Source organism: Oncorhynchus gorbuscha, linkage group LG12 (genome assembly GCF_021184085.1).
Source record: "Oncorhynchus gorbuscha isolate QuinsamMale2020 ecotype Even-year linkage group LG12, OgorEven_v1.0, whole genome shotgun sequence".
NCBI lineage: Eukaryota > Metazoa > Chordata > Actinopteri > Salmoniformes > Salmonidae > Oncorhynchus > Oncorhynchus gorbuscha.
Window position 1 is genome coordinate 34,378,678 of NC_060184.1, and position 25,530 is coordinate 34,404,207.

General features: G+C 43.1%; 3 protein-coding genes across 3 annotated transcripts; 2 read left to right on the forward strand and 1 right to left on the reverse strand.

Moving 5' to 3' along the window:
* The first annotated feature begins 1,235 nt into the window (after positions 1-1,235).
* psmc6 (proteasome 26S subunit, ATPase 6) lies at positions 1,236-8,711 on the forward strand. The gene is made up of 14 exons (XM_046291945.1): positions 1,236-1,382; positions 1,831-1,910; positions 2,016-2,055; positions 3,052-3,104; positions 3,213-3,280; positions 4,564-4,678; positions 4,767-4,854; positions 5,126-5,187; positions 5,306-5,429; positions 5,660-5,721; positions 6,058-6,178; positions 6,519-6,599; positions 6,746-6,817; positions 8,238-8,711. The coding sequence occupies exons 1-14, from the start codon at positions 1,298-1,300 to the stop codon at positions 8,354-8,356; spliced, it is 1,170 nt and encodes a 389-aa protein (XP_046147901.1). The 5' UTR covers positions 1,236-1,297; the 3' UTR covers positions 8,357-8,711.
* Positions 8,712-8,715: 4 nt separating this feature from the next.
* cgrrf1 (cell growth regulator with ring finger domain 1) lies at positions 8,716-13,180 on the reverse strand. The gene is made up of 6 exons (XM_046291946.1): positions 12,949-13,180; positions 11,776-11,915; positions 10,989-11,169; positions 10,285-10,432; positions 9,877-9,984; positions 8,716-9,569 (listed from the first exon to the last, which is right to left on the reverse strand). The coding sequence occupies exons 1-6, from the start codon at positions 13,050-13,052 to the stop codon at positions 9,237-9,239; spliced, it is 1,014 nt and encodes a 337-aa protein (XP_046147902.1). The 5' UTR covers positions 13,053-13,180; the 3' UTR covers positions 8,716-9,236.
* Positions 12,742-25,062, forward strand: LOC123990921 (phospholipase DDHD1-like). Its single transcript, XM_046291944.1, has 13 exons — positions 12,742-14,361; positions 14,587-14,790; positions 15,185-15,313; positions 15,621-15,768; positions 16,109-16,218; positions 16,459-16,565; positions 16,921-17,180; positions 19,924-20,002; positions 20,113-20,262; positions 20,522-20,586; positions 20,868-21,049; positions 21,785-22,036; positions 22,758-25,062. Exons 1-13 carry the CDS (start codon positions 13,569-13,571, stop codon positions 22,940-22,942), a joined length of 2,664 nt encoding a protein of 887 aa, XP_046147900.1. The 5' UTR covers positions 12,742-13,568; the 3' UTR covers positions 22,943-25,062.
* The last annotated feature ends 468 nt before the right edge of the window (positions 25,063-25,530 follow it).

Here is a 25,530-nt window from a genome sequence, read left to right on the forward strand (position 1 = left end):
TTTCAAAGCTACAGCCTGCCATTTAAGAAATCAATTGTAAAGCATTTGTGACATGCTACAGGCAGGCAGGAGCGCTCAGCATTTCAACAACAGCATGCATATACATGTAATATTTAAACGGTATAAAATTACATTTAACTTTGAATTACATTGTAATGAAACTAAAAATGCCTTAGTAGGCTATTCAGTCATTCTACTGTGTCTTTGAATTCACTTATAGAAAACAGAGGTTTGGCCAGTCTTTGGTTTGAGGATCATGTGGTGAGCTATGTATGTTAATTTGGCCTAGCAAATGTTATTATATTCCAATCCCCAAATCACAGTCAACACAAGTCATTTTTGTAACATCAATATCATGGAATAAAATTAGAAAATTAGAAAATTATAGGTTCCCAAATGAAAAAAAAATGACATGTGCGTACCTGATATGTGGCTGCTGTGTTAAACAATTATTGGCTTTTTGTCTAAATCATTGATGATTAGATTTTTCATTTGTAACTGGTTTTGCTCCTGACTGATTACATTTTTTATTTTATTTTTTACAGTTGATCGATATCTTAAACACTTCTCCAAACTTAGACTATCTGTCTTATCTTTCTTTTCTTTTCTTTTTTTACAGTGGCCAGTATATAAATCAAAACTCCTCAGGTGCTGCAGCATGCGCTCATTATTTGGCATGCTCTGTTGCGGTATTAAAAATATTATCCTCATCCCCAGTCATGTAAAATTACGTAGATTGGAACGAAATGCGTTTGTAAAATGCTTCTTTTTTAAAATCGGAACGCAAAATAAAATGATTCACGCAAGTGCTTTACTATAATGGATATATTTTCACCCTTGTCTGCGGTGGTCTGCGAATCCACAACCTTCTGAGTACTTTGCCTTGTAATTGTATTTTTTTCAAGCGTTCAGGGAGATCCGATTTTCTCCAGGTATCCCTCATTATAAATAACGTACAGTCCCTTATTATTAATCTGTGACCCATCATCACTGGGAAGGTCACCCAAGCTAAACATAACCAGATTCAATTTTAGATAGAATTATTTGTTTTTGTGATTTGAATGTGAGGGGAAATATTTTATTTCCCAACAAAACTCTTCTTTTGGAGCGAGAGGATTTTGTTTTCACTGTCAAGGGGCATCCTTTGGAGCGTCATTTGGTCTTGGTCATATTTTCACCCAGTGAGCAGTATGAGGAGACACCTCCCCCATGTGGCAGATGTGACAAATTGCATGATGACACAGAAACAAAACCCATCTTCCGACGTCGTACAATTCCCATAATTCATAGAGGCAACATGGCTGACACCAGAGAAAAGGGACTTCAAGATTACAGGAAAAGATTACTTGAACATAAAGAGATTGACGGACGTTTAAAAGAGTGTAAGTAATGCATTACCGTGTCTTTGTCAATATATCGGAATAATGCACGTAAAATTGGTTATCTAACTAAAATGAGCAACAACCAGTTAGATAAGCGGTTGTTGGCTACTTGTAACTCGCTTTGTCATGCAGTGCCAGTAGACTCGTCCATAGAAATGAATGGTCTTCACAACCGGCTAACGCGTTAGCAAAATGCTAGCTACAAAAACAGCTGTAACTAGCCGTATATTGAAATGTATTTGCTGTACTAAGCCATAGCAAAACAGTTTAACCAGCTAACGTTATTTGCCAAGACCGATAGCTAACAATATTAGTTCGAGTTTAGCTTGAAGTCATGGAAGAACAATAACAGACATAATCAGCTAACGTTAACTTACTAACTGTAGCTAGCTAACGTTAGCTACACATCTTGATTCCATTCGTATCCTCTGTCCGACTCTGCTTTCAGTGAGGGAACAGCTCAAGGAACAGACAAAACAATATGAAAAATCTGAAAATGACCTGAAAGCCTTACAAAGTGTTGGTCAGGTAAGATGGTGTATTCACACATGATTATTGACCGGCAATATAGTGTACACAAATGTATCTTAATGAATGGATTTGAACTGCGAATTATTTTCATACTTTATGTAGATTGTGGGTGAAGTGCTCAAACAGCTGACAGAGGAGAAATGTAAGTTGTATCTAATATCACTGCAATTTATATTGCCTATTTATATGCCTAGCTACATCCTTAAACGTCACATATTATGGTGCGTTCGTAAATTCACTCTGGTTAGCTACTCCGATTTCAAAGCACTAGTCAATGTGTGCCAGAGAGCAGAATAACTGATGAGCAGAGTAACACCCATTGAATATAACCTGCGGCGGCCAAAACAATTCATAAAATTGTTGCCAGCAGCACAGTTAGTCACCAATGCTTTAGACAACATGAAAACATCCTAAGCACCTCTGCTATAAGGTGACTAAAATGGTAAGAGTGAGGTGTTCTCTCATTTGTGTCTGGAAGTAGCTAGCAAGTTAGCCAACTTTAGCCAGTTGACTACAGTTGTGAGATCAGAACTCTCGGGTCAACCCTACTCCTCAGCCAGAGTGTACAGTGTGCGCTCTGAATGTACAAACGCCCAGAGCTCACTCTGGCACTCCAGAGTGCATTGAAGAACACACGATGCCATGGGTGCATTCGTAAATTCACTCTGGAGTGCCTCAGTTTACTTTGAGCATTTGTAAATTCGGAGTGTTGTCAGATTGTCCGTTTGCTCTCAGAGCGCACATTGGACACTCTGACGGAGGAGTAGGGTTGATCCGAGAGTTCTGATCTCACAACCGCAGTCAAGCATCCAAGCTAGCTTGCTAGCTACTTCCAGACACATGAGAGAACACCTCACTCTGATCATTTTACTTGCCCTAGCAGAGCTGGTTAGGTTGTTTTCATGTTATCCAGAGCATTGATGACTGTAACTGGGCTGCTGGCAACAATTTAATTATGCTTTTTTGCCAACGTTTACTGACACTGGCCATATTCAATGAGTGTTGAGCGTTCCTAAATTCAGCAGTTATTCTACGCTCTGGCACACTCAGACGAGAGTGCTCTGAAACCGGAGTAGATAGCCAGAGGGAATTTACAAACACACCCCATGTTATGTTCATTATTTACTTCTCTTCACAGTCATTGTCAAGGCAACCAATGGACCCCGCTATGTTGTTGGCTGCCGCAGACAAGTAGGTCTTAAAACATGATGTTACCAACGTTTCATCAGTGATTATTTACTTAATGTGTCATCTCTCCATGATTGTAATTGAGCTCATCTCTCTGTCATTTTCACACAGCTGGATAAATCACAGCTCAAACCAGGCACTAGAGTGGCCCTGGACATGACCACCCTCACCATTATGAGGTAGGCACTAGGGATTCCATATGTGACAGAGATGAAAATCTCTGTTAGAAACGTAGAATGATGGCATCGATTAGCAACGACTAGGATGGGTTGCTAATATGACTAGGATTGTGCCTTTGGCTTCTGGACAACGAAAGAAAGTTGATATGAAAAGCAATACAACAGGAGAGAAATGCTGCTTAATGGCACGAGGAAGTCTTTATAAAACAATTGCCTCTGTTTCTGTGGTTGAATAATGGTTAGGCTACGATGAAGCAAAGTAAGACATGCCTCATTATTTGAAGTAAAGTAAAATGTTCAGTTTCAAACAATTCTACTGCCACAAGTAATAGCTCTTTAATCGTGGCAATCAAAACAGTTTAACACGTGATTGCATTTAGAATTGTTATTTGTTGCGCAACGACTGGGCTTGCAAAAGCACATTTCACTCCAGTACCAGCTTTTTGAGGAGCTGCTCTCGCATTGTCTGACAGGTGGTAGGCTATTCCGCTCCTCAAACCAGGCTCTGTATGCTGTGTGTGATTTTAACAAGATGCATGATGACTAACACAAATACACGCAGCAATTTCATTCCACTAAATTATGCAAATTAACCTATAGACCGATAAGCATGAACGGTAAAATGCATTTTCGGTCTATAGGTTAATTTGCATAATTTGATTTAACGGTTAACCGCTAACATCCATAATTGGTACTGCACCCACACGCAATAGGGTTGCAATATATGGGCAAAACATTTTAATTGCGATTAAATAAATAAAAAATAAAAAAATATTGACCATTTATATATTGCGATATAGATCAAAACACTTGGGTGAACTGTTGGAACTATTGAAATAGAATGATTTATATTAAGAGGCGAAGTGGAAAGCAGCATTGTGTTGACTGCATTTGATCTAACAGAACAGCATGCAAACTTATAGTGAATCTAACAGTGAGGAGGAGGAACTGTGCTGCTTGAGTGACAGGGCTTGGTGTGTGTGGGAAGCGGCCACAAGCGATGAGAGGGAGAGAGACGACAAACTGAGTAAACCGTAACTGACGTTACACGCGGCTTATTGGCGTTCCAAAATATTGCATGCGATATGGATCTCTTGAGATATGGATATTGCACAAATCAATTTAGAAATTTGAATTTGATCAATTGTGCAGCCCTAATACAGACACGCACCCATTGAGAAAATGTCAATACAGTCTGACACAAAATGGTAAAAGTATAAGGTATGTCAGGCCTAAATGTTTTCCCTGATGGTAGATAACATGTACACTCACACACCCTACAGGTATCTGCCCAGAGAAGTCGACCCCCTGGTGTACAACATGTCCCATGAAGACCCTGGCAGTATCTCCTACTCAGAGATCGGTGGCTTGGCCGAGCAGATCCGTGAACTGAGAGAGGTACACGTCACATCCTACAGTACAGTTAGTACTGCTTCCCTGAAGCAGGCAGGTGTTCTATATGACACTCCCCTATGTTCCCTGTCAGGTGATTGAGCTGCCCCTGACCAACCCTGAGCTTTTCCTGAGGGTGGGGATTATCCCTCCAAAGGGCTGCCTGCTCTACGGACCTCCAGGTGAGTCTCTAGCAGGATTTTGATGTAGACTTTAAATTGTTCCTTGATTCCTCATGTCCTGGATTCCTTGACCTACATCTCAAAACACATTGGATCAAAAGATATGAGGTCCCTCCCCTCAGACCTTCTCCTCCAATGCGTCTTGAGAAGAGGTCTAGGAATAAAGGATGCGGCGAACCAAGGAAAGACTTGAGATTCACCCTGCGGTTATGTCACTGAGGTCCTGAGGGTTTATTAATCAATTTCCTTTATGCACTTATCTTTTCATTAGGCACGGGAAAGACCCTTCTGGCAAGAGCTGTAGCCAGTCAGATGGACTGTAACTTCCTCAAGGTGAGTAATAGGCTACACTTTGTTTTCCTCCACTGGCCCCTCGGGCTGTATTCACTATTCTTTGAACAACATGGCTGACGCTTAGCATGTCCTGTCTTCTTTGCACCGGTTGCGGCAGGTTGTGTCCAGCTCCATTGTGGATAAGTACATTGGAGAGAGCGCCAGGCTCATCAGGGAGATGTTCAACTATGCCAGGGACCACCAGCCCTGCATCATCTTCATGGACGAGATCGACGCCATCGGTGAGCATCCTCACCTGTAGCCTGGTCCCAGATCAGTTTGAGCTGTAAAGCCAATTGCTGTAGTCATTGTCAAACAAAGGAGTTGGCTATCCAGTAAAACCAGATCTGGGACCAGGCTAAGCATCCTGAGCCCTGATGCCATATCTATTCCTTCTCCCTTTGCTTAGCATTGCGTGCAGTGTCTGGGAATGTTGAATGTGTTGTAAGTGAAATACTTTTTTCTCTACAAGGTGGCCGAAGGTTCTCAGAGGGCACGTCAGCTGACAGAGAGATCCAGAGGACCCTGATGGAGGTAAAATGGGCGGCCATAACTCTTAGATATATGTTACATAGAATGGATAATGTTCAACAGATGTTGCTTTCTATGAGAATGATGGTTCTGTAAAATATATTTATTTGGTGAAAGACCGTTCTGTGGCTTGGTCAGTACAGTATATCTTCTGGGTGATGTTGAAGATGGGAATAGAACTCGGTGACGTGTAGTTTGCAGCCAGCTTGACTGGCATTTCAATACGTACTGAAGGGTCTTACTGAAAGATGTCTAAAGTTATCCGGATCCACGGCAGATAATCCCTCTGTGAGTTGGCTCCTCCCCGACTTATCTTTTGTGTGTTTGTGCGCCGCACAGCTGCTGAACCAAATGGACGGCTTTGACACCCTGCACAGAGTCAAGATGATCATGGCCACCAACCGGCCTGACACCCTGGACCCTGCACTGCTGCGTCCCGGCAGACTGGACCGCAAGATCCGTACGTTCTTCCTCCTCTCATCATCATCCCGCAACCTTCATACTTAATCCTCTTAATGTAATATAATGATATATGCCATTTAGCAGACACTTCTATCCTAAGCGACTTAGTTGTGTGTATACATTCTTTGATGGTCCCGGGAATCGAACCCACAAACCTGATGTTTCAAGTGCCATTGCTCTACCAACTGAGCCATGCAGGACCTTATCTCCTTTGGGAGATAAGTCCACAATGATCTCCTTCCTTCCTCCTTTCTCAATCATAACTAAGTAGAAAGAAATGTGAATGTCTATGGCATGAAACAATGAGTGACCCATGGTTATTTCTACTGTTCCAACAGACATTGAGCTGCCCAATGAACAGGCCCGCTTGGACATCCTGAAGATCCATTCTGGCCCCATCACCAAACATGGAGAAATAGGTGTGTGTGTGTGTACTCACTCACTATGGAGACAATGTAGTCTTGATTGTTAGCACAGCTGGGACTGGGACACATTTGGGTGTAATCATGTTTTCGATTTTGTTAAACTGCTTCTTGTAACAGGTGTTGTCGCTTTGTATTTTTAGATTACGAAGCGATCGTGAAGCTTTCAGATGGCTTCAACGGAGCCGATTTGAGAAACGTGTGCACTGAAGCAGGTAACTGACCCACATTATGGGCGGCTTTCCCGGCTAAAAATAGGACAATAGGACAATTACATGAAGTTGATGAAGAGTCGATATTTGCAGTGTTGACCCTTCTTTTTCAAGACCTCTGCAATCCGCCCTGGCATGCTGTCAATTAACTTCTGGGCCACATCCTGACGACTGGCAGCCCATTCTTGCATAATCAATGCTTGGAGTTTGTCAGAAATTGACCACAAGTTCTGGGATTAAGGACTGGGGAGTTTCCTGGCCATGGACCCAAAATATTGATGTTTTGTTCCCCAAGCCACGTAGTTATCATGTTTGCCTTATGGCAAGGTGCTCCATCATGCTGGAAAAGGCATTGTTCGTCACCAAACTGTTCCTGGTTGGTTGGGAGAAGTTGCTCTCAGAGGATGTGTTGGTACCATTCTTTATTCATGGCTGTGTTCTTAGGCGAAGTTGTGAGTGAGCCCATTCCCTTGTCTGAGAAGCAACCCCACACATGAATGGTCTCAGGATGCTTTACTGTTGGCATGACACAGGACTGATGGTAGTGCTTGCCTTGTCTTCTCCTGACAAGCTTTTTTCCTGATATCCCCCAAACAATCGGAAAGAGGATTCATCAGAGAAAATGACCTAACCCCAGTCCTCAGCGGTCCAATCCCTGTACCTTTTGCAGAATATCAGTCTGTCCCTGATGTTTTTCCTGGAGAGAAGTGGCTTATTTGCTGCCCTTTTTGACACCAGGCCATCCTCCAAAAGTCTTTGCCTCACTGTGCATGCAGATGCACTCACCTGCCTTGTGCCATTCCTGAGCAAGCTCTGTACTGGTGGTGCCCCGATCCCGCAGCTGAATCAACTTTAGGAAACAGTCCTGGCGCTTGCTGGAGTTCTCTCCTTGAAGTTCTTGATGATCTGATAAAGGTGGATTTAGATGCAATCTTACTGGCAGCAATATCCTTGCCTGTGAAGCCCTTTTTGTGCAAAGCAATGATTGCACGTGTTTCCATGCAGGTTACCATGGTTGACAGAGGAAGAACAATGATTACAAGCACCACCCTCCTTTTGAAGCTTCCAGTCTGTTATTCGAACTCAATCAGCATGACAGAGTGATCTCCAGCCTTGTCTTCGTCAACACTCACACCTGTGTTAATAAGAGAACCACTGACATGGCAGGGCTGTTTTTGGGGATTCAGTTAATTTGCATGGCAAATAGGGACTTTGCAATTAATCTGATCACTCTTCATAACATTCTGGAGTATATGCAAATTGCCATCATACAAACTGAGGTAGCAGACTTTGTGAAACCTTTGGCCACGACTGTACAACTAGTCTTAATCTGTGTCTGGGAAACCTATCTGAACATAGCTGTTATTGTCCTGAACCCAACCTGCTGTTCATGCTCTAAGTCTCGTTCCTTTCCATCTTCCAGGTATGTTTGCGATCCGTACCGATCACGAGTACGTCACTCAAGAGGATTTCATGAAGGCGGTTCGCAAGGTTGCCGACTCAAAGAAGCTTGAATCCAAACTGGACTACAAGCCCATATAAATGCCTATATCAGTATTCCTATATGTGAAAATGGAAAGTAGATGAGAAAGAGAGGCTGGGATGGGGTTTGCTTTTGCGGTTTAACTTTTTGTGTGATGCAGAAAAGCTTCTTGGGGGTGGTGTCTGTTCTAATTAGTGTACCATTTATATACAGAGTTGCCAAGAAGTGACCTCAAAACAGTTATAGATATTGGAAATGGATACATTAATGTCTCTGTCTCCAGTCCATAGTGTGAAATTTATGCCCACTGGCCCAGTATTTTGGGTTATATTAACAAAACAAATATTCTTGCCATTGGAGCACCTGTATCTGTAAAATCAAAGGAATATGTCACATTAAAACATTGATATTTCACACTGATTGTCCTATTTTTTTTTGCTGCCTTTTAAACCTTGGAAGCTGTGATGCCAGGTTTGATTTCTTTGTGATTTTCATAAAGATGCAATTCATAACTTTGTCTGTGATTTAAGGGTCAAAAGAAAAAACACTTCACTGTATGGTATATTGACAAAAACAATACATTCTCTATACATTGCACATCAAAAATATTAGGTTTTCCATATCTACATTTACAAATAGTACAAGTAGTTTGCACCTCAAACTCAATGTGATAAAATGTGGTTTATATGCTCACAGCCATAAAACAGTAGGAAATGTTCAATAAAACGCCTCAATGTGAAACCATATCATCCATTCGGTAAACACTTTGATTCTGTTGAAATTGTACTCCTGTATCTGTTGGAACAGCACCTATTGTGACAGTCAGCATGGACTATTTGGACACCATTCCTTCCTATCAGTAGCCTGTAGAGCTACTCCAATGAGTAACATTACTACGCTCATATAAATACTGGTAATATTGACCTGCTACATTACAGTTCATTCTTCCTCTACCTCCTCCATATGGGTCTGCTGGAACAGGGCAAAGGACTCTAATACGAAAGCTCTGCATATGGGGCAGTGTTGGAAGCGATGGACACAGCCGTCACACACACAGGCGTGCCTGCAGGGCAGCAGGACGCGGTTAACAGGTGCATTCTGACACACCACACAGTCTTTGCCTTTTCCCTCCTCTGACCAATCCTCTTCATCTTCCATTCCTGGCATCTCCTTTCCAGGTTCTCTTTTCTGTGTTTCTGGTGGTGCCTCTGTGCTATGGTCGGGGTCAGTCGCCTCCAACAACCCCTTGGTCTCGGCTGACATAAATAGTGGCTGGAGCAGATAACATTACATTTGTAAGGATGTTAACTGCCAGCATCAGACTTGCTCTTAACAGTGAATACTCTGTTCTAATAACTACACTAGCACATCACGTAGGAAGAAATGTATTGGCACATTGGCCTGCGTTCTAAACGGCACGCTAGTATGGATATTAGAACACAACCAAAAATCTGAAAAAAGTAATGATAGGCTACTGTAATCTCACTGAGCCCCTGTCCATTACCTTGAACAAGACATTCCTGCTACGTCAATGAGACTGGAGAAATAAATGATGAATTAACAAAATATAAAGCCGTACCTTCAATTCATACATGTTCCCTTGTGCCGTGAGGAGATATTGAAACAGGATCCGTGCCGACAGGCTGTATTTGTCATCTGGAACGTGAACCACTGTGACGCTGGCGACCTGAGCGAGAGGAACAATGAGGGATAATGAGTGTCACATCCCAGGACTACGCCCATGCCAAGATGGTAACTTTAAACCTAACGAGCACACCTTTACATCAGGGTGTGGATTGCATCATTACCCCTATGATAATACACATTGAAGTGATTGGACTTCCTGGACATAGATTGGTCCTAGACATAAAAACCCTTTCAGTGGGAATTCGCCATTGGGCATGTTCTAGGACTAGGTTTAATTTGTGCCCACGAAACTGGCCCCATGTGATGATGTTCCAAGTGTTACCAAGACTGTCACACTAACAATGTTGTAAGTGTCCCTTGCTTCAGATTTGGCCAGTGTGAGGACAGCCACTATGGGGTAGCGTTCCCGTGGCAAAAGCCCGAAATCAGTGATCCCCAGATCGGCTGGCATCTTGGTATAATGCTCCTCTCTGTCCTCTCCACTGATACTGAGCCTTTGGTTAAGGGGTAAAATACATGCAGGATGAAACTGAACTGAAAGACATGTAATTTTAGCCATGCATGCACTCCATCTGTCTATCCTCAACCTTAGTGCCACAACTAAATATCATGATGATGAAATATGACATATCATACATCAGTGAAACATGCATTAATGTGCAATATTTCATAAAAGACAAACATGAGTAAATAATATCTTCTAGAACCTGAATATCGGAAATCAAATGTTATTTGTCACAAGCCTTTCCCAACGATGCAGAGTAAAACAATTCACTTTAAAAAGTAACACAAGAAGAATAAAATACATAAGAATTAAGCTATATACAGGGAGTACCAGTACCAGATCAATGTGCAGGAAGGAGTATGAGGTATTTGAGTTAGACACTGTATGTACATAGAGGCAGAGTAAAGTGACTAGACAACAGGAAAGATAATACTAAGAGTAAAAATGAAGAACACATCATAAGACCATCCCATATACAAAACATGTACTTATACTAACAACAACGATACCAATTATACGATTATCGCCTGTGAGGATACTGGAAGCTTTGGCAGTGATGGTACTGGAAGTGCAGAGCTTCCTGGAACAGATGTGGCGTGGTGAGCTTACTGGGGCCGTGTTGGTGCGACTGTAGCGCCCCCTGTAGGGCATGGACACCACAACCCCAGTAACAACTCAGCACACAAGGCTCCAGGCAGCATGGAAGCAGGGACACACCCTCTGGAAAGAGGAAAACAATGAATGATTCAAAGTGGCAGTCAGATGGGCGTTGAGGAAATTTGCATGGATGCAGTACTAGTTGTATATTTTCCTGGTTAACCACTCAATACGAAAATGTGGTATATTTAAGCAATAAGGCCCGAGGAGGTGTGGTATATGGCCAATATACCACAGCTGAAAGCTGTTCTAAAGTATGGACACAACATGGAGTGCCTGGACGCAGCCCTTAGCTGTGGTATATTGGCCATATATCCCAAACCCCTGAGGTGCCTTATTGCTATTATAAACTGGTTACCAACTTAATTAGAGCAGGAAAAACAAATGTTTTGTCATACCCATGGTATACAGTCTGATATACCATGGCTGTCAGCCAATCAGCATTCAGGGCCACACAGTTTATACAATCTAGATTCACGCATCATTCATGGTGGCACACCTATAACATAGTGTGGGCAAAGGCCTAATACAACACACTATGCTATACAGGTCATTTATTCAAAATCACCATTGAAATAGCTTTTAGGCCCTGGAGGCTTAATCTGGGTCCCAGAAACTGGCTCTATGTGTGGTTTGTTGCATAATAACTGTCTTTGCATGTTCTCTCACCAGTCACAGAGGCCACCCCAGAGGAACCCATCTCTAGGGCAAAGGGGTTGGTCACCTGAACCATCCTCTTCTCTGGGACAGGCACGACTGACTCAGTCTCATCAGAGCTGCGGAGAATCACTGGGACATCGAAACCAAACCTATGGGAGATATGGTGGAACACAGGACAGAAAATCTGAATATTTCATTATGTTGTGTGTATAAGAGATCAGACAAGATAAGTGAAGTAGCCTAAAGTATAACAACTTGATATTGCGTGCACACCAAATAGATAAAAGTTTATTTTAAAAATCCTGCTTTTAAAGAAAGCTCTCTAATAGCCTACCTTGTGATGTAAAGAAATACATGTAGAACATTGTAAATGGCTATTTAAAAAACAAACACATGTTATAATAAAACTAGTAGACAACTGTGCAGAACAGTCCATGTTTCAGTAAATACAATACCAGGTACTGTATTTTTTTCTGAGGCAATGACACTTTGATTAACTTTCCCGAATGCCAGGTTTATCCAAGGTCCATGCTATCCAGGGTCCTTGGGACGTCCCAACTCTGACTTTACCCCATTGCAGTTGACTTTTAAAATGGTTAAGGTTAGATAAGGGTTAAGGTTAGGTAATGGTTATAGTTAGGGTAAGAACCGTTCCAAGGTTCCCGGATAGCACTAATGCTACAAAGTTTCATTTTACTTGCTGTGTGTATGTACTGACATGCATGTGTAACTGATAGATACACACACCCCCACAACCTGTGAATATTTTTTAATATATGTACACTGCAAAGTATTTGGTCTGTAATGTATTTTTCGTTATGGGTCGCAGCCTAATAAGACTAGCTATTGCCATTGCCGTCGGCTAATGGGGCTCCTAATAAATAAAAAAATGTAACATTTTCGTGCGTGCTTAACATTGCAACATTTATCACTCTATATGCTGTCACGTGATGTGTCAACGTAGCATTGCCGTGATGTCAAATGACCATCTCCGTTTGCAATATTTATTACCGCAAATAACAGTCTCCTGTGATTTACTGAACAAAATATAAACAGGGCCGATTGCTTAATGTAAGTACAGATAGCTGGCAACTTTATTTGTAGGCTAAAATAATCATTCCATTCAATAATAACAGCCTAATGTTGTTGTTGTCATAACAAGGCAATTTGACAGGAACCTACCAGCCGAGGACCATGGCGGCGGTAACAACGAAACATAACGATATGACAGTAATGTAAAATAATGGAGAATATTCATACAACGTAATTAGAAACACCGCTGCCATTTTTTAAATATTGGCTAAAGATAAATAAACCAATTTATGATTAAACCCGTGGAGAAAACAATATTCGTATACTTCAAAGCAGTTACTTCCGTCTTTCAACTACGGTGGCCAGTGCACCATCTGCCCCTCATGCGCAATCTTTTCGCGCATTTGGGAGGAGGAGCACGTAGTCTACCATTGTAATTATGTTGTAAGCAAGTCGCAGATAGGCATGCGAATAGAATAAGTGAACAGGTAAACCTACTGGCAGTGACAAAATGGGTCTCTGAATAGTAGGATATCTATCAGCAATTTCAAAAAATCTCCAATTTGGTAGCCTGTATCTGGGTAATGAGTGGATGAACGGGCTCAAAGATGGTGGCATTTACAATAATCAAGGAGGAGGTTTGGAAACCGTTAGTCCTGGACCTATGACTGTCAATCAAAGGTCAACAAGAGGCGCAGAAATAAATACGTTTGAGAACGTAGGCCATATTGTTTTTTAGGGAACAAGCTGTTGATTTTTTTTGTCAAGTGATGAGCAATTTTAAGGACATTAAGCCGACTACCCGTCGACTGAGCTCGGATAATAATTCCGTGAGCAGCAATGACTGGGATATGGCCAATGATGTGTTTGTGTCCTGCTACGAGGAACCGATGGGAGAGACTATACACGGGGAGATGGACTCGGTCCAGTCCGGCTTGGAAATGCACTTGCCTCCGCTGTTGCTAGGCGATCACCGTTTATCTCAAGACGGCATGATATTGGGCCTAGTGGAGGAAACTTACTCGGGCTATCACTCTCTCCCCGACTCAGGGACAGGCTATTTGGACATCACAAACGACCTGAAGTACACCGAAAGTGATGGGAGTGTGACTACAAAGAAGCGGAACCGCTCCAACAGTTCCAGACACCGCGGGGAGGTCGTCACCGAGCTGGGACCTGAGGAAGTGCGATGGTTCTACAAAGAGGACAAGAAAACCTGGAAGCCATTTGTTGGACACGACTCTTTGAAAATTGAAGTAATTTACCGCAAATTATGTGAACTAAACCCCTGCAAGGTGAAATGTCGCAATCATGCCACCGAACCAGAGAACCCCAGTGGGTCAGCCACGGGGTCCGAGGACCAACCGGAGGATGTGGCGGAGGGGGGAGCTGTTCAGGCGGATCCGGCAACAGGAGAAGGGGAAGGTGAAGGGGAGGGAGGATACGAGACGGATGACATCGACCTGGATTCCATAAGTGTCAACGTTGAGGCTGTTTGCGTCAGAGGGGGTCTCTATGAAGTGGATGTCAAAGAGAAAGAATGTTACCCTGTCTACTGGAACCGTGAGTAGCCTATTCTTATCACTATAGATGTTTCTCTCTCTCGTGCTATTTGTCGTGTTAATCCTGGTTTTATCACACTGATGCCATTCCTATTCAATAAGCATGTCATAACAGTCCCACATCTGTCCGAGCATAGAGCAAAGTTAGCCTACTGCTCATTCAATACCTGCTCATTCAATACAGATGGACCGACATGACCATACATCGCAACCCCTTTGTCCACAGAGCAGGACCGTATTCCTGTGATGAGGGGCCAGTGGTTCATCGACGGCACGTGGCTTCCTCTGGAGGAGGACGAGAGTGACCTCATCGAGCTGGAGCACCTGGCCCGTTTTCGTGGCCACCAGATGAGGGAGATCTACGAGACTGCCACCGAGGTGGTGACCACCACAGTGGACAGCAAGGACTGTAAAGTGGATGGACTCAATGGCAAGTGGGACGGGGGCGTGCCATGTGGGGCGTCTGGCGTGACAGTGTTGATGAAGGGTGTATTGTGTCACATTCTATGTGAATGATATAGATGAACAACACACACCGGTTCTGGGCCCAAAAACAAACACTTTGAATAAGGAAAGAAAATAACGTGGCTAGAACTTCGCACATGGCTACCGCAGAAAACAAAAACAAGCGATTCTTATTGGACAATTTCATATCTGGACAATTTTCTTCCGTTTTATTACCTACTGAACATGGCCCTTGATTGAGTGCATGCAAGCGGTGTATGGAAGTGGGATTTCTACAAAGGTCACTGGAGACTTAATTCACATTAACGGAAGGAGGTTATTAGGTCTATGTTAATTAATTTCCCTCTTGATTCTTACAGCGATCCACAGTTTGAAACTGAGCCGAAGCCATGTGGACTGGCACAGTGTGGACGAGGTGTATCTCTACAGTGATGCCACCACCTCCAAGATCGCACGCACTGTCACCCAGAGACTGGGCTTCTCCAAAGGTTTGTATCCCCACTGAGGTGAAATTAGAATCCTCTGTGTTTCACTGCCTACAACGAGGTGTATAACATCTAACTTAAAACCTGCAGGTACAATTGTGCACCTATGGTTATAATGCATTATAAGCCTTGTCATAAGCATGTATTTTTTTTCATCTCATAATGATCCTGAGTAAAAACATAAATTTTGACAGAAAGAACTAGCAATCTTTTGTGGGATTTGCTCAAATATTGTGTTTCTGTACTGTATAAAACTACATTTACAGTGTTCTGTATAATAACTGGTATAATTCCCCTGTGTCCTTCCCAGCTGGCAGTAGTGGGACGCGTCTCCATCGGGGCTATGTGGAGGAGGCAGCGCCCGAAGACACACCGCCCGAAACAACACACATTGTCTTTGTGGTGCATGGGATTGGCCAGAAGATGGATGAGGGCCGCATCATCAGGAACACAAGCATGTGAGTTACAGGAACAATGAACTCTGTTATAATACTGTATAAAACCCTATCAGAACCTGCCATAGAGTTTTATACAATCTCATATGCTTATAATCTAGTATTATTGTACGGAAAGCGAGCAGAGTGGGAGAAAGGATACCAACGATTGGACCTGGAAGATTCAATCTAAAGCTGTCGCGGCACCATTGTTTATGATCACTTATTCACAGCTATGTTGTGTAATACTAATGCGCTCATAAAGCTTCATGAAGAGGGTATTCCTAGAATATATGACCAAACATTCTTGGTAGTGTAACGTTTGTTTATGCGCATCTGCCTCTGTGCCTTTACTCGTCTACAGGATGAGGGATGCTGCTAGGAAGATGGAGGAGAAGCATTTCTCCGATCGTTCCACAGAGCATGTGGAGTTCCTTCCTGTGGAGTGGAGGTCCAAACTGTGCCTGGATGGAGGTATGTCTGGCCAGTTTGGCCACACCTACTTTGTGACCTATTGAAGACCTGAGTGGTCGGGAAACGTTGTCGCCAATAAACCTCATGGTAGCATAGATGGCAGAGTGCAGAGTCCGGTTTTTAGGTCAGTTTGCTTGTAGTCCCACTGTTTGACATACCGGATTGACTGAAATGTCTTTGAAGGTGACTTGTGTGTGTGTGGTTTGTGTGTGTGTGTGTGTGGTTGTATGATGGTTGCAGACACCGTGGACTCCATCACTCCAGACAAAGTTCGAGGACTCAGAGACATGCTCAACAGCAGCGCTATGGACATCATGTACTACACCAGCCCTCTGTACAGAGACGAGGTGAGACTCTCTTAATTAATGGCACCACCCATTCCAAATAAATTACCATAAATCCTATGAGCCCCTCCTCCCCATGTTTGGTGCCACCAGCCACCGCTGGTCTGTATGTCTGTAGAGTAGACAACTATAGGGGCCCACTGGTCACTGTGAGTCAAATAAACATACAGTAGACATATGATAGTGTCCACTTTCGCATGCCATGTGTCTAGACACACACACACACACACCTGTCTGCAGGTCCCATGCATATTTTACCACATACACGCACACACTCAATCTCAAATTCTAATATCTACCAATTTGCAGTTGCAGCCTAATACACAAATGTAATTCATCATGCTTCGTGTGTCTGTAGATCACTAGGGGTCTAACTCAGGAGCTGAATCGTCTATACACACTCTTCTGCATGCGGAACCCCGAGTTTGAGGAGAGTGGCAAGGTGTCCATCGTGTCCCACTCCCTGGGTTGTGTCATAACCTTCGACATCATGACAGGCTGGGACCCCGTACGCTTCCATCATGAAGAACTATCGCCGGACCCAAAAGAGATGCAAGAGTGCTGGTCAAGCTATCAGGAACATCACCTACAAGAGGAGCTGAGACTCACACGACTCAGGTAGATAGACACTCAATAGCCAGGGTCAGGCTCTAATTTCCCCTCCCCCAAAAATATTATTTTGTTTTGTCATTGTTGTTTGGAACCCACTGCCCGCAAGTCGTCGTCAAGTTTGCCACCCCCAACCCGTCCGTTGGTTGTGCCTGTTGAGCTGCCGTGTACGGAGCTCGTGCGCTCCCGGTATCCAAACATGCATGGCTTGAGAGATGCGATCCCAGGTCAAGTGTTTGTAGCTAGCTACCTAGTTTATATATCAACAGTACTGCCAACAGTATCACCCCCACCCCAGGCTTGACTCGTTGCACACGGGATGCTGGGCGTGCTTTGGCAGGACCCGCTGGTTGCCCTGTGTGTCCTGATAGGACCCAGGCCATACCCCCTCTTTATAGAGCCCCACAGAGGTGTCATATAATACCCATAAAACCTAACCGTCAAATGCAAATGGTTCCAATCATTTTTCCACCATTCATTTTTCCCACAGGGATTTTAGATACACTTCAAATAAGGGCTGTGTTTTGTGTAGGCTTACCCTGGTGTGACACTTTGATAACCATGTAAATCTCTCGGACAAGGTGACTTTTATCTATATATTCGTCTCTATTTACGCTCAGATTCAAAAATGCTAATTAGCATCAAGGTAGACATCATGCAAGACTACAAATCCCTGCAAGCACGTCATCTTTAGCTGGCACCTCTGCTGACGTGTAAATGTAAAGGAATTTAGACAATTTATTCATTACTCCAGTTAGCTAACATTAGATAGTTAATCTAGAGATTCTTACCTTTGCCTCGATTCAGCAGTCTCGTCCAGATCATCATGGCATTTTTCGTTCTTTATGATAGCCAGCAGCTAATTAGCATTTCATTTGTTGGGTGTAAAATACAAGCAAATATATTGATAAACGCCACGTTGTCCGAGACAGATTTAGACGGTTATTAAAACGTCACGCCATAGTAAGCTCACACGAAACACAGACCCATTATTTTGTGTTTCTGAAATCCCCTGTGGGGAAAATGTATGGTGGAAAAAACGATTGGACCCATTGCTCTGTTTGACCATTAGGTTTTATGGATATTATGATTCATACTGTTGTACTCGATGGTGTTGTTAACGTGTTTGATGTCTTTGTAAAATAATTCATTTGAAATAGTACAAAAAAACAACATGTACTGCCACAGCAGCATAAAATTGTATTAACACTTGTTAACACTTGCTTTAGCCTATATCCTCATCAATATTTGGTCTGGTTGGCTGATAGCCGCAGCAGATAGAGGCAGAAAGACATAAAGAGGTAAATCACCATCAGCTAACTTGTAGATTTACATCAGTCATCAACATCAATGATCACCCGATTGTCCCGATGACATTCATGTCTTTAAGAGGGAATGTAACTAGCTTGCTTACAATTTGTGATGATGAGAGAGTGGGTTTTAGAAATAAATAGGCCTTTGCTGAGATACACTATATATATAAAACATCTTTTTTAAGAATATGGACACTCATTCAAATGAGTGGATTCGGCTATTTCAGCCACACCCGTTGCTGACAGGTATATCAAATCGAGCACACAGCCACGCAATCTCTATAGACATACTTTGGCAGTAGGACGGCCTTCCTGACGAGCTCAGTGGCTTTCAACGTGGCACCGCCATAGAGTGCCACCTTTCCAGAAAGTCAGTTCGGAAAATTTCTGCCCTGCCAGAGCTGCCCCGGTCAACTGTAAGTGCTGTTATTGTGGAGTCTAGGAGCAACAATGGCACAGCCGCGAAGTGGTACGCCGGACAAGCTCACAGAACGGGACCACCGAGTGCTGAAGTGCGTAGGGTGTTAAAAAAAACATCTGTTCTTCGTTGCAACATTCACAGCTGAGTTCCAAACTGCCTCTGGAAGCAACGTCAGAACTAAGAACTGTTCGTCGGGAGCTTCATGAAATAGGTTTCCATGGCCGAGCAGTCGCACACAAGCCTAAGATCACCATGCGCAATGCCAAAGTTTGGTGGAGGAGGAATAATGATCTGGGGATGTTTTTCATGTTTTGGGCTTGGCCCTTTAGTTCCAGTGAAGGGAAATCTTAACGCTACAGCATACAATGACATTCTAGACAATTCTGTGCATCCAACTTTGTGGCAACAGTTTGGGGAAGGCCTTTTCCTGTTTCAGCATGACAATGCCCCCGTGCACAAAGTGAGGTCCATACAGAAATGGTTTGTTGAGAACGGTGTGGAAGAACTTTGGGATGAATTGGAATACCGACTGCGAGCCACACCCGACATCAGTGTCTGACCTCACTAGTGCTCTTGCGGCTGAATAGAAGCAAGACCCCACAGCAACGTTCCAAGATCTAGTGTAAAGCCTTCCCAGAAGAGTGGAGGCTGTTACACCGGCAAAGGGGGACCAACTCCATATTAATGCCCATGATTTTGGAATAAGATGTTCGACGAGCAGGTGTTCACATACTTTTAGTCATGTAGTGTATGAATTCTGAAAGTATTTTTATTTCATGAATGTTTTTATCTCCGTCTGTTCACGGAAATTCATTAGGCACCAAACAGGGGGGAAAAACTGGCTCAAACAGGGAAGGATTACTTCAACTTTCCAACTCATTTTCTGTAGGATTTTTCTTTGCTACGGTTTTTCCTGTTGAATACGACCCAGATCCCACCGCCATTTGTCCCCAGTGTTGAATGTTTATGTTTCATTTACGGTTGTGTGATAATATTGGTGTTGCATTCATGTCTAAAGGTTACGGGATTTGGAAAATCAGTTTGCTGGTTTGCAATCCCCATCATCTGAAGGCTCTTCTTCAGCCTTGAAATTTAAGGTGACAAATTCCATATTTCATTCCTTCTAATTGTTATGACAGATAGATTGAGCCATGGATTTAACCGCGGTTCCCCTCTGATTTTCTCTGTGCCTTTTATTTTGTTATAGGTGGAGAACTTCTTTTGCATGGGTTCTCCCCTGGCCGTGTTCTTGGCGTTGCGAGGGATCCGACCGGGGAACAACGTGACCCAGGATCACATCTTACCCAAATCCATCTGCCAACGTCTCTTCAACGTCTTTCATCCTACCGACCCTGTGGTGAGCCAACCAACTGAACCAGACAGTAGAGTCATTCAGTCATGCAGTCAGTCACTGATGGTAAAGGATTGGAAGGGAAAGGGGCTCAGGAAGGGCTTTGGTAGGGGTGGAAACATACCTGCTGTTTCCGTTTGTGCTTCCAGAGTCAAATCAAGTGGCTGGCTAGATAGTGTACGTACGATTTGGTTTTGGGTTCCGGTTCCCAGATTGCTGATGGCATCATGGAAGTGCTTAATGATGCCTATGGCTGTATTTTCAGGCGTACCGATTGGAGCCCCTAATCTTAAAGAACTACAGTAACATTTCACCTGTCCAAATACACTGGTGAGTAGTGGATTTAGTATTTTATTTTGAGTAGAATAGATCACAGTCAGTATACACACACACACACACACACACACACACACACACACACACACACACACACACACACACACACACACACACACACACACACACACACACACACACGCACACGCACACGCACACGCACACACATATATTGGGACAGCACAGAATCGGCAGCAGAGCAGCACCCTTGGAGCAGTTTTGTATGAATCAGTGTTTGTGAATGACATGTATTGTATTGTGACCGGGATCTACAGGTATAACACAAGTAGTCCGACTCCGTACGACCAGATCCGTCCCACGCTTCTCAACCCTGCACTGAAGGAAAGTGCATCTGTCTCGGACACAGAGAGCCTCCCTAGCCCCTGTACCTCCCCCCCTCAGGCCCGAAGACACTACGGAGAGTCCATTACGAACTTGGGGAAAGCCAGTATTATGGGTGAGAGAGAGCATGAGTGACGGGGGGAGGAAGGGAGAGACATAGGGACTTTCAGTGGTGGATTCTTCATTTTTATCTCCTTGCTTTTTAGACTTTGCTCTTTGTTTATCTTGTTGGTGTTTTTTACTTTGGTCTTTCCTGAAATTGGCTTATTTTGTTATTTTATAGTAGAGAGAGTGGGCTGTTTGGCTTTAGTCAAGGACAGACCTACGCATTAAGATATATATATATATATATATATATATATATATATATATATATATATATATATATATATATATATATATCTGTGCGTGTGTGTGTGTAAAAAAATATATATTCTGTGGAAATACCACATTTTTGCTCGCTGAAACAGAAGTAGATTGCATAGCTGATGTAGCAGCAAGCCAAGCACAGAACCACTGTCCAGAAAACCCAGCCTCAACAAATCAATGGGGAGCCATTAAGTCTTGTCACAGGGATTGACACTATAGAACCTATGAATAAAGGATTTCCTTCATTCATGATTAGATAGTATTTTTACAGAACACTTTGCAGTATAGGACCAAGTCTAATGCAATTGTGTAAATCAATGGGTGTGATAGGTACAGTATAAATGTTCCCTTGTTTTCCTGCCTATATCTGTGAGAAGTTAGTAGACTTATGTGTTGTCCTGTGCTGTGCCACGTGATCGTGAGTGTGTGCATGTGTGCTTGTCTGTCTTTGAGTTTCGCTATGTGCTCTCTGTCTCGGCAGGCGCGGCAAGTCTCGGCAAAGGCATCGGCGGGATCTTCTTCTCCCGCTTCTCGCGCTCAAGTGGTCACGTGGGCGGCGTGGAGGAGGAGCCTTCTGACTCGGAGGCCGGGGTCTTGGAGGTGGATAATGCCGTGTCCGGGGAGGAGGGCGTGGCTGCCGAGTTAGTGGAGAAGTTAGCGGTAGTCGAGGAGACGAGAGAAATAGAGCACTCCATGTCTCGTTCCACCTCGGCTATCCTGGACAACACCACATGTACGTATCCCTATACCAGATCTATTCAACCGAAGCATCTACCTTAGTGCTCCCCACAGACCTGGATCAATTATGCATTGCAAATATTTTATAAGAAATTGTTGAGGTGTTCTTGATTTAGCTTGTCAAGCACAATCAATCAGTCAGTCAAATGTGTCTGTAAAGCACAAGGTGCTTTTACAGTAACCCGGCCATAGACCCAAGCAAAGGCAGAAGCAAGAGCACAGTGGCCAGGAAAAACTCATTGGAAGGAAGAAATCTATAAACTCTGCCCTGTAGTACATTTCCAAAAGGTATTATTTGGCTGTACCCCTAGGGGAACTCTTTGGTTCCAGGTAGAACTATTGTGGGTTCCATGTACAACCCTCTGTGGAAAGGGTTCTACCTGGAACCTAAATAGGTTATTCAAAGGGTTATTCTATGGGGGGGACAGCCCAAGAACCAAACCGGTGTCATAACCAAAAGTGCAAACTCATGCTAGGCAGGCTAAATCAAGTACATCGTAATTATTTTTAAGTATATGAAAAATGTATTGGACCCTACTCCTTCATATTGTTTTCGAAAGCCAGCAGTGAATTTTACTACGCACTATTCCCTTTTGACAGAGGTTTCCCTATTGCGTTTTGTAACTGCTTTGTCCCCGTATCTATGGCTAGTATTTAAAGTGCGTGTTTTGTGTGTGTGTTTGTTGTGAAACTCTTTGTCTTTCTGTGTGTTACAGTGGAGTTGGAGAGGCGTATTGACTTTGAACTGCGAGAGGGCATGGTGGAGAGCCGCTATTGGTCGGCGGTGACCTCTCACACTGCCTATTGGTGTTCACACGACGTGGCACTGTTTCTTCTCACTTTCATGTACAGACAGGAGTATCCCACTCAGCTCTCTGAGGATAACTCAGAGTTATCCTAACCCACAGCCTGTGGTCAGCTGGTGGTGATCTCGTCAGAGACCTTTCCCTTTACCCTACGGGTTCTAATAGTGACTGTTCCTCTAATGTTCCCAATGCTGTCAATTCATCCACCCTGTGGGTCTATTGAATACCGTCTCCCCTCCAAAGCACCCACCAACCCCAATTAAGACTGTTCCTCTTTCCTGTGACCGTAAATGACGACTGTGTCTCTTGGACTGTGTTGGTGTCGGACACAGCTCTGACTCGGGTCTGTGTGACTCCTGAAACTGTAGCCATGGCTCAAGCCTAACCTCTCTCAACTCTGAGCATCAACACTCATTCAGATGTTTAGCCTGTTGAGAGAGTTACATTCAAATCCATCCATTCATGGTCTGAATGCCTCAGAGAAGCACACTGAAACCCGTTCAATTGCATCGTTTGATTTCAACCCGTCAGGTCGATCAAAGTGGATTGTTATGGAAAGGTTGAAGTAGCCAGACGGAACACTGCACTCACCATTGTTTTATTCGTTCAGTTTAACCTGGCTATAGGGTTAAAGTCAAATGAATGATGATGACATTGGATGGCGCATACTTAGACTAAATGAAATGCAGCTCTATATACTAACTGTACTGGTTGCGACGATGCGTGGAGTCGCCAAATTATGTTTACACTAACGGACTAACTGCAAGACTAGGCTGAAAGATACTAATGTTGGATACACAACTTTAGCAAAGTTGCCAAATACAGTTTTTGTTTAGCTCTCTCTTATAACAGTGGCAGGTTCGGTCGGTTTTGCTGGTCCATAGGAAGGCCGCCGAATTGCTTTGTTCTATTGTGAATTGTCTTGATCGAAAAGAGCACTCCATTTGTAATACTAACACTGACATGTTGCACATATACGGTAGCTTTACATTTTTCCGGCACTTTCTAGTCAGGCAACGAACAGAGATACGACATATTGGTAAAACAACAGTAAAACACACACACGAAGGACTCAAAATGTTTCATGTGCATCCATTGAACTGAAACAGAGTAGCAAGTAGAGAAGTCTGCAGAGTACACTCCTTACAATTCTAACACTTTTATTTAAATCAATAACTATTCGGGCCAAAATGAAAAGGAAGCATGATGTGCAGTATGAACGTAGACGGGGATGAATATGCTCTGCTTAAGATTGTCTTACTAGTAGTGGGGGATTGTAGCATGCCACATTGAAAGTCACCTGGAGGGTTCCTCTGTGATTTTTTTTAAGTAAAAAAAACAAATGTATTACACTAACACCGAGTGACATCACTCAAATTGGATCTCTGCCATAATCAAGGATCAATCAAGCTTGCCATCAGGAAGTTTTTTAATTTTTTTATGTTTGGTGTCATGTATTTTGTACACAGTATGTGTTAAGAGTATGCCTTTTTGCCGTCTTGTGAATGTTTGCCGTTTAAGTTCTCCTCAGATGTGTTTGAGTCCATCCCTTGTTAAGTCATACTGTCAGATTCCTAGGTATGCTACTGTGTCATCCCGTTGCGTCTCGGCTTACAAATGCCTGATTCACACTATGTGGCCGAGCGGAACTGTACTGTGCCGGCACAGGTATTCTCTTTTCACTTTGTCCTTTCTAGCGTCATTCCAGCAACTATGGTGTATACGTAACCAGGCCAGATCCAATACAGCTTGATTAAGTTTGGCTCAAGGAGTGTGAAAAGAGGATTTAGAGGGTTTTGTTTGTGCTTCACTCCTTGGTTTAGCATATCCTTGTTTCCGTGTCACACTGTCACTGTTACACTCAAACATAGCAAGCTGATACCTCCTTCTTCCTTATGTTACAACTTACCCATTCATGTGCCATAATGTGTAACTGACATAGATCTCTTCTCTTAATTGTGCATAGAGTTGTCATTCGAGGCTAAATGTACTGTACCCTAAGGGCATTGAATTGTGATTGATTGTGTTGTGGGTAGTCCATTCTTCAGCTATACTCCCATTTGCCTTGCACTAGAGGACATGTTTCCACTTTACTGCCCAATCCACTGTCATGCTCATTGCTCACTCTTTTTAACCTTTGTTTTGTTCAAATGAATGACGTAATGCTTAACCTTGGTAACCCTTTTGTTATACATTAAAATGTATCTCTACAGCTGTCTGTCTGTGGTCTCAGTTTATTCATATGTGCTCATGAACAAAGACAAGACAGCCCGTCGGTCATTCCACCAATTAGGTGCCTTTTGAGTAGTGTAACTTCACCTAATTTTAACATTCTGTCAAAAAGAGCACATGTTCATACCTAACAAAAAACAGATGGCTTTCTCATCTGAAGAGGTTAAATAAATAAAAATACTTCAGTAAGTGCCAAATAAAGTAACAAGGTTGACCGTAACAGTGTTGACGACTTCATCTTAAATCAGCCATAAATCTCCTGTGACGGGGAATGGAAGCTTGTTATGTGCAACAGGGAGGAATGCAAGCTTGACAATTTTTATATTTATTGTGAAAACATTTCTAGCGTGTCTATGGGTAGGAGGGTTGACGTGTTATGCTCGCACCAAATAAATTTTCAACCACAAAACACCAGAAAACGGGGGAAAAGAATAGAACCAGCTCACTATGA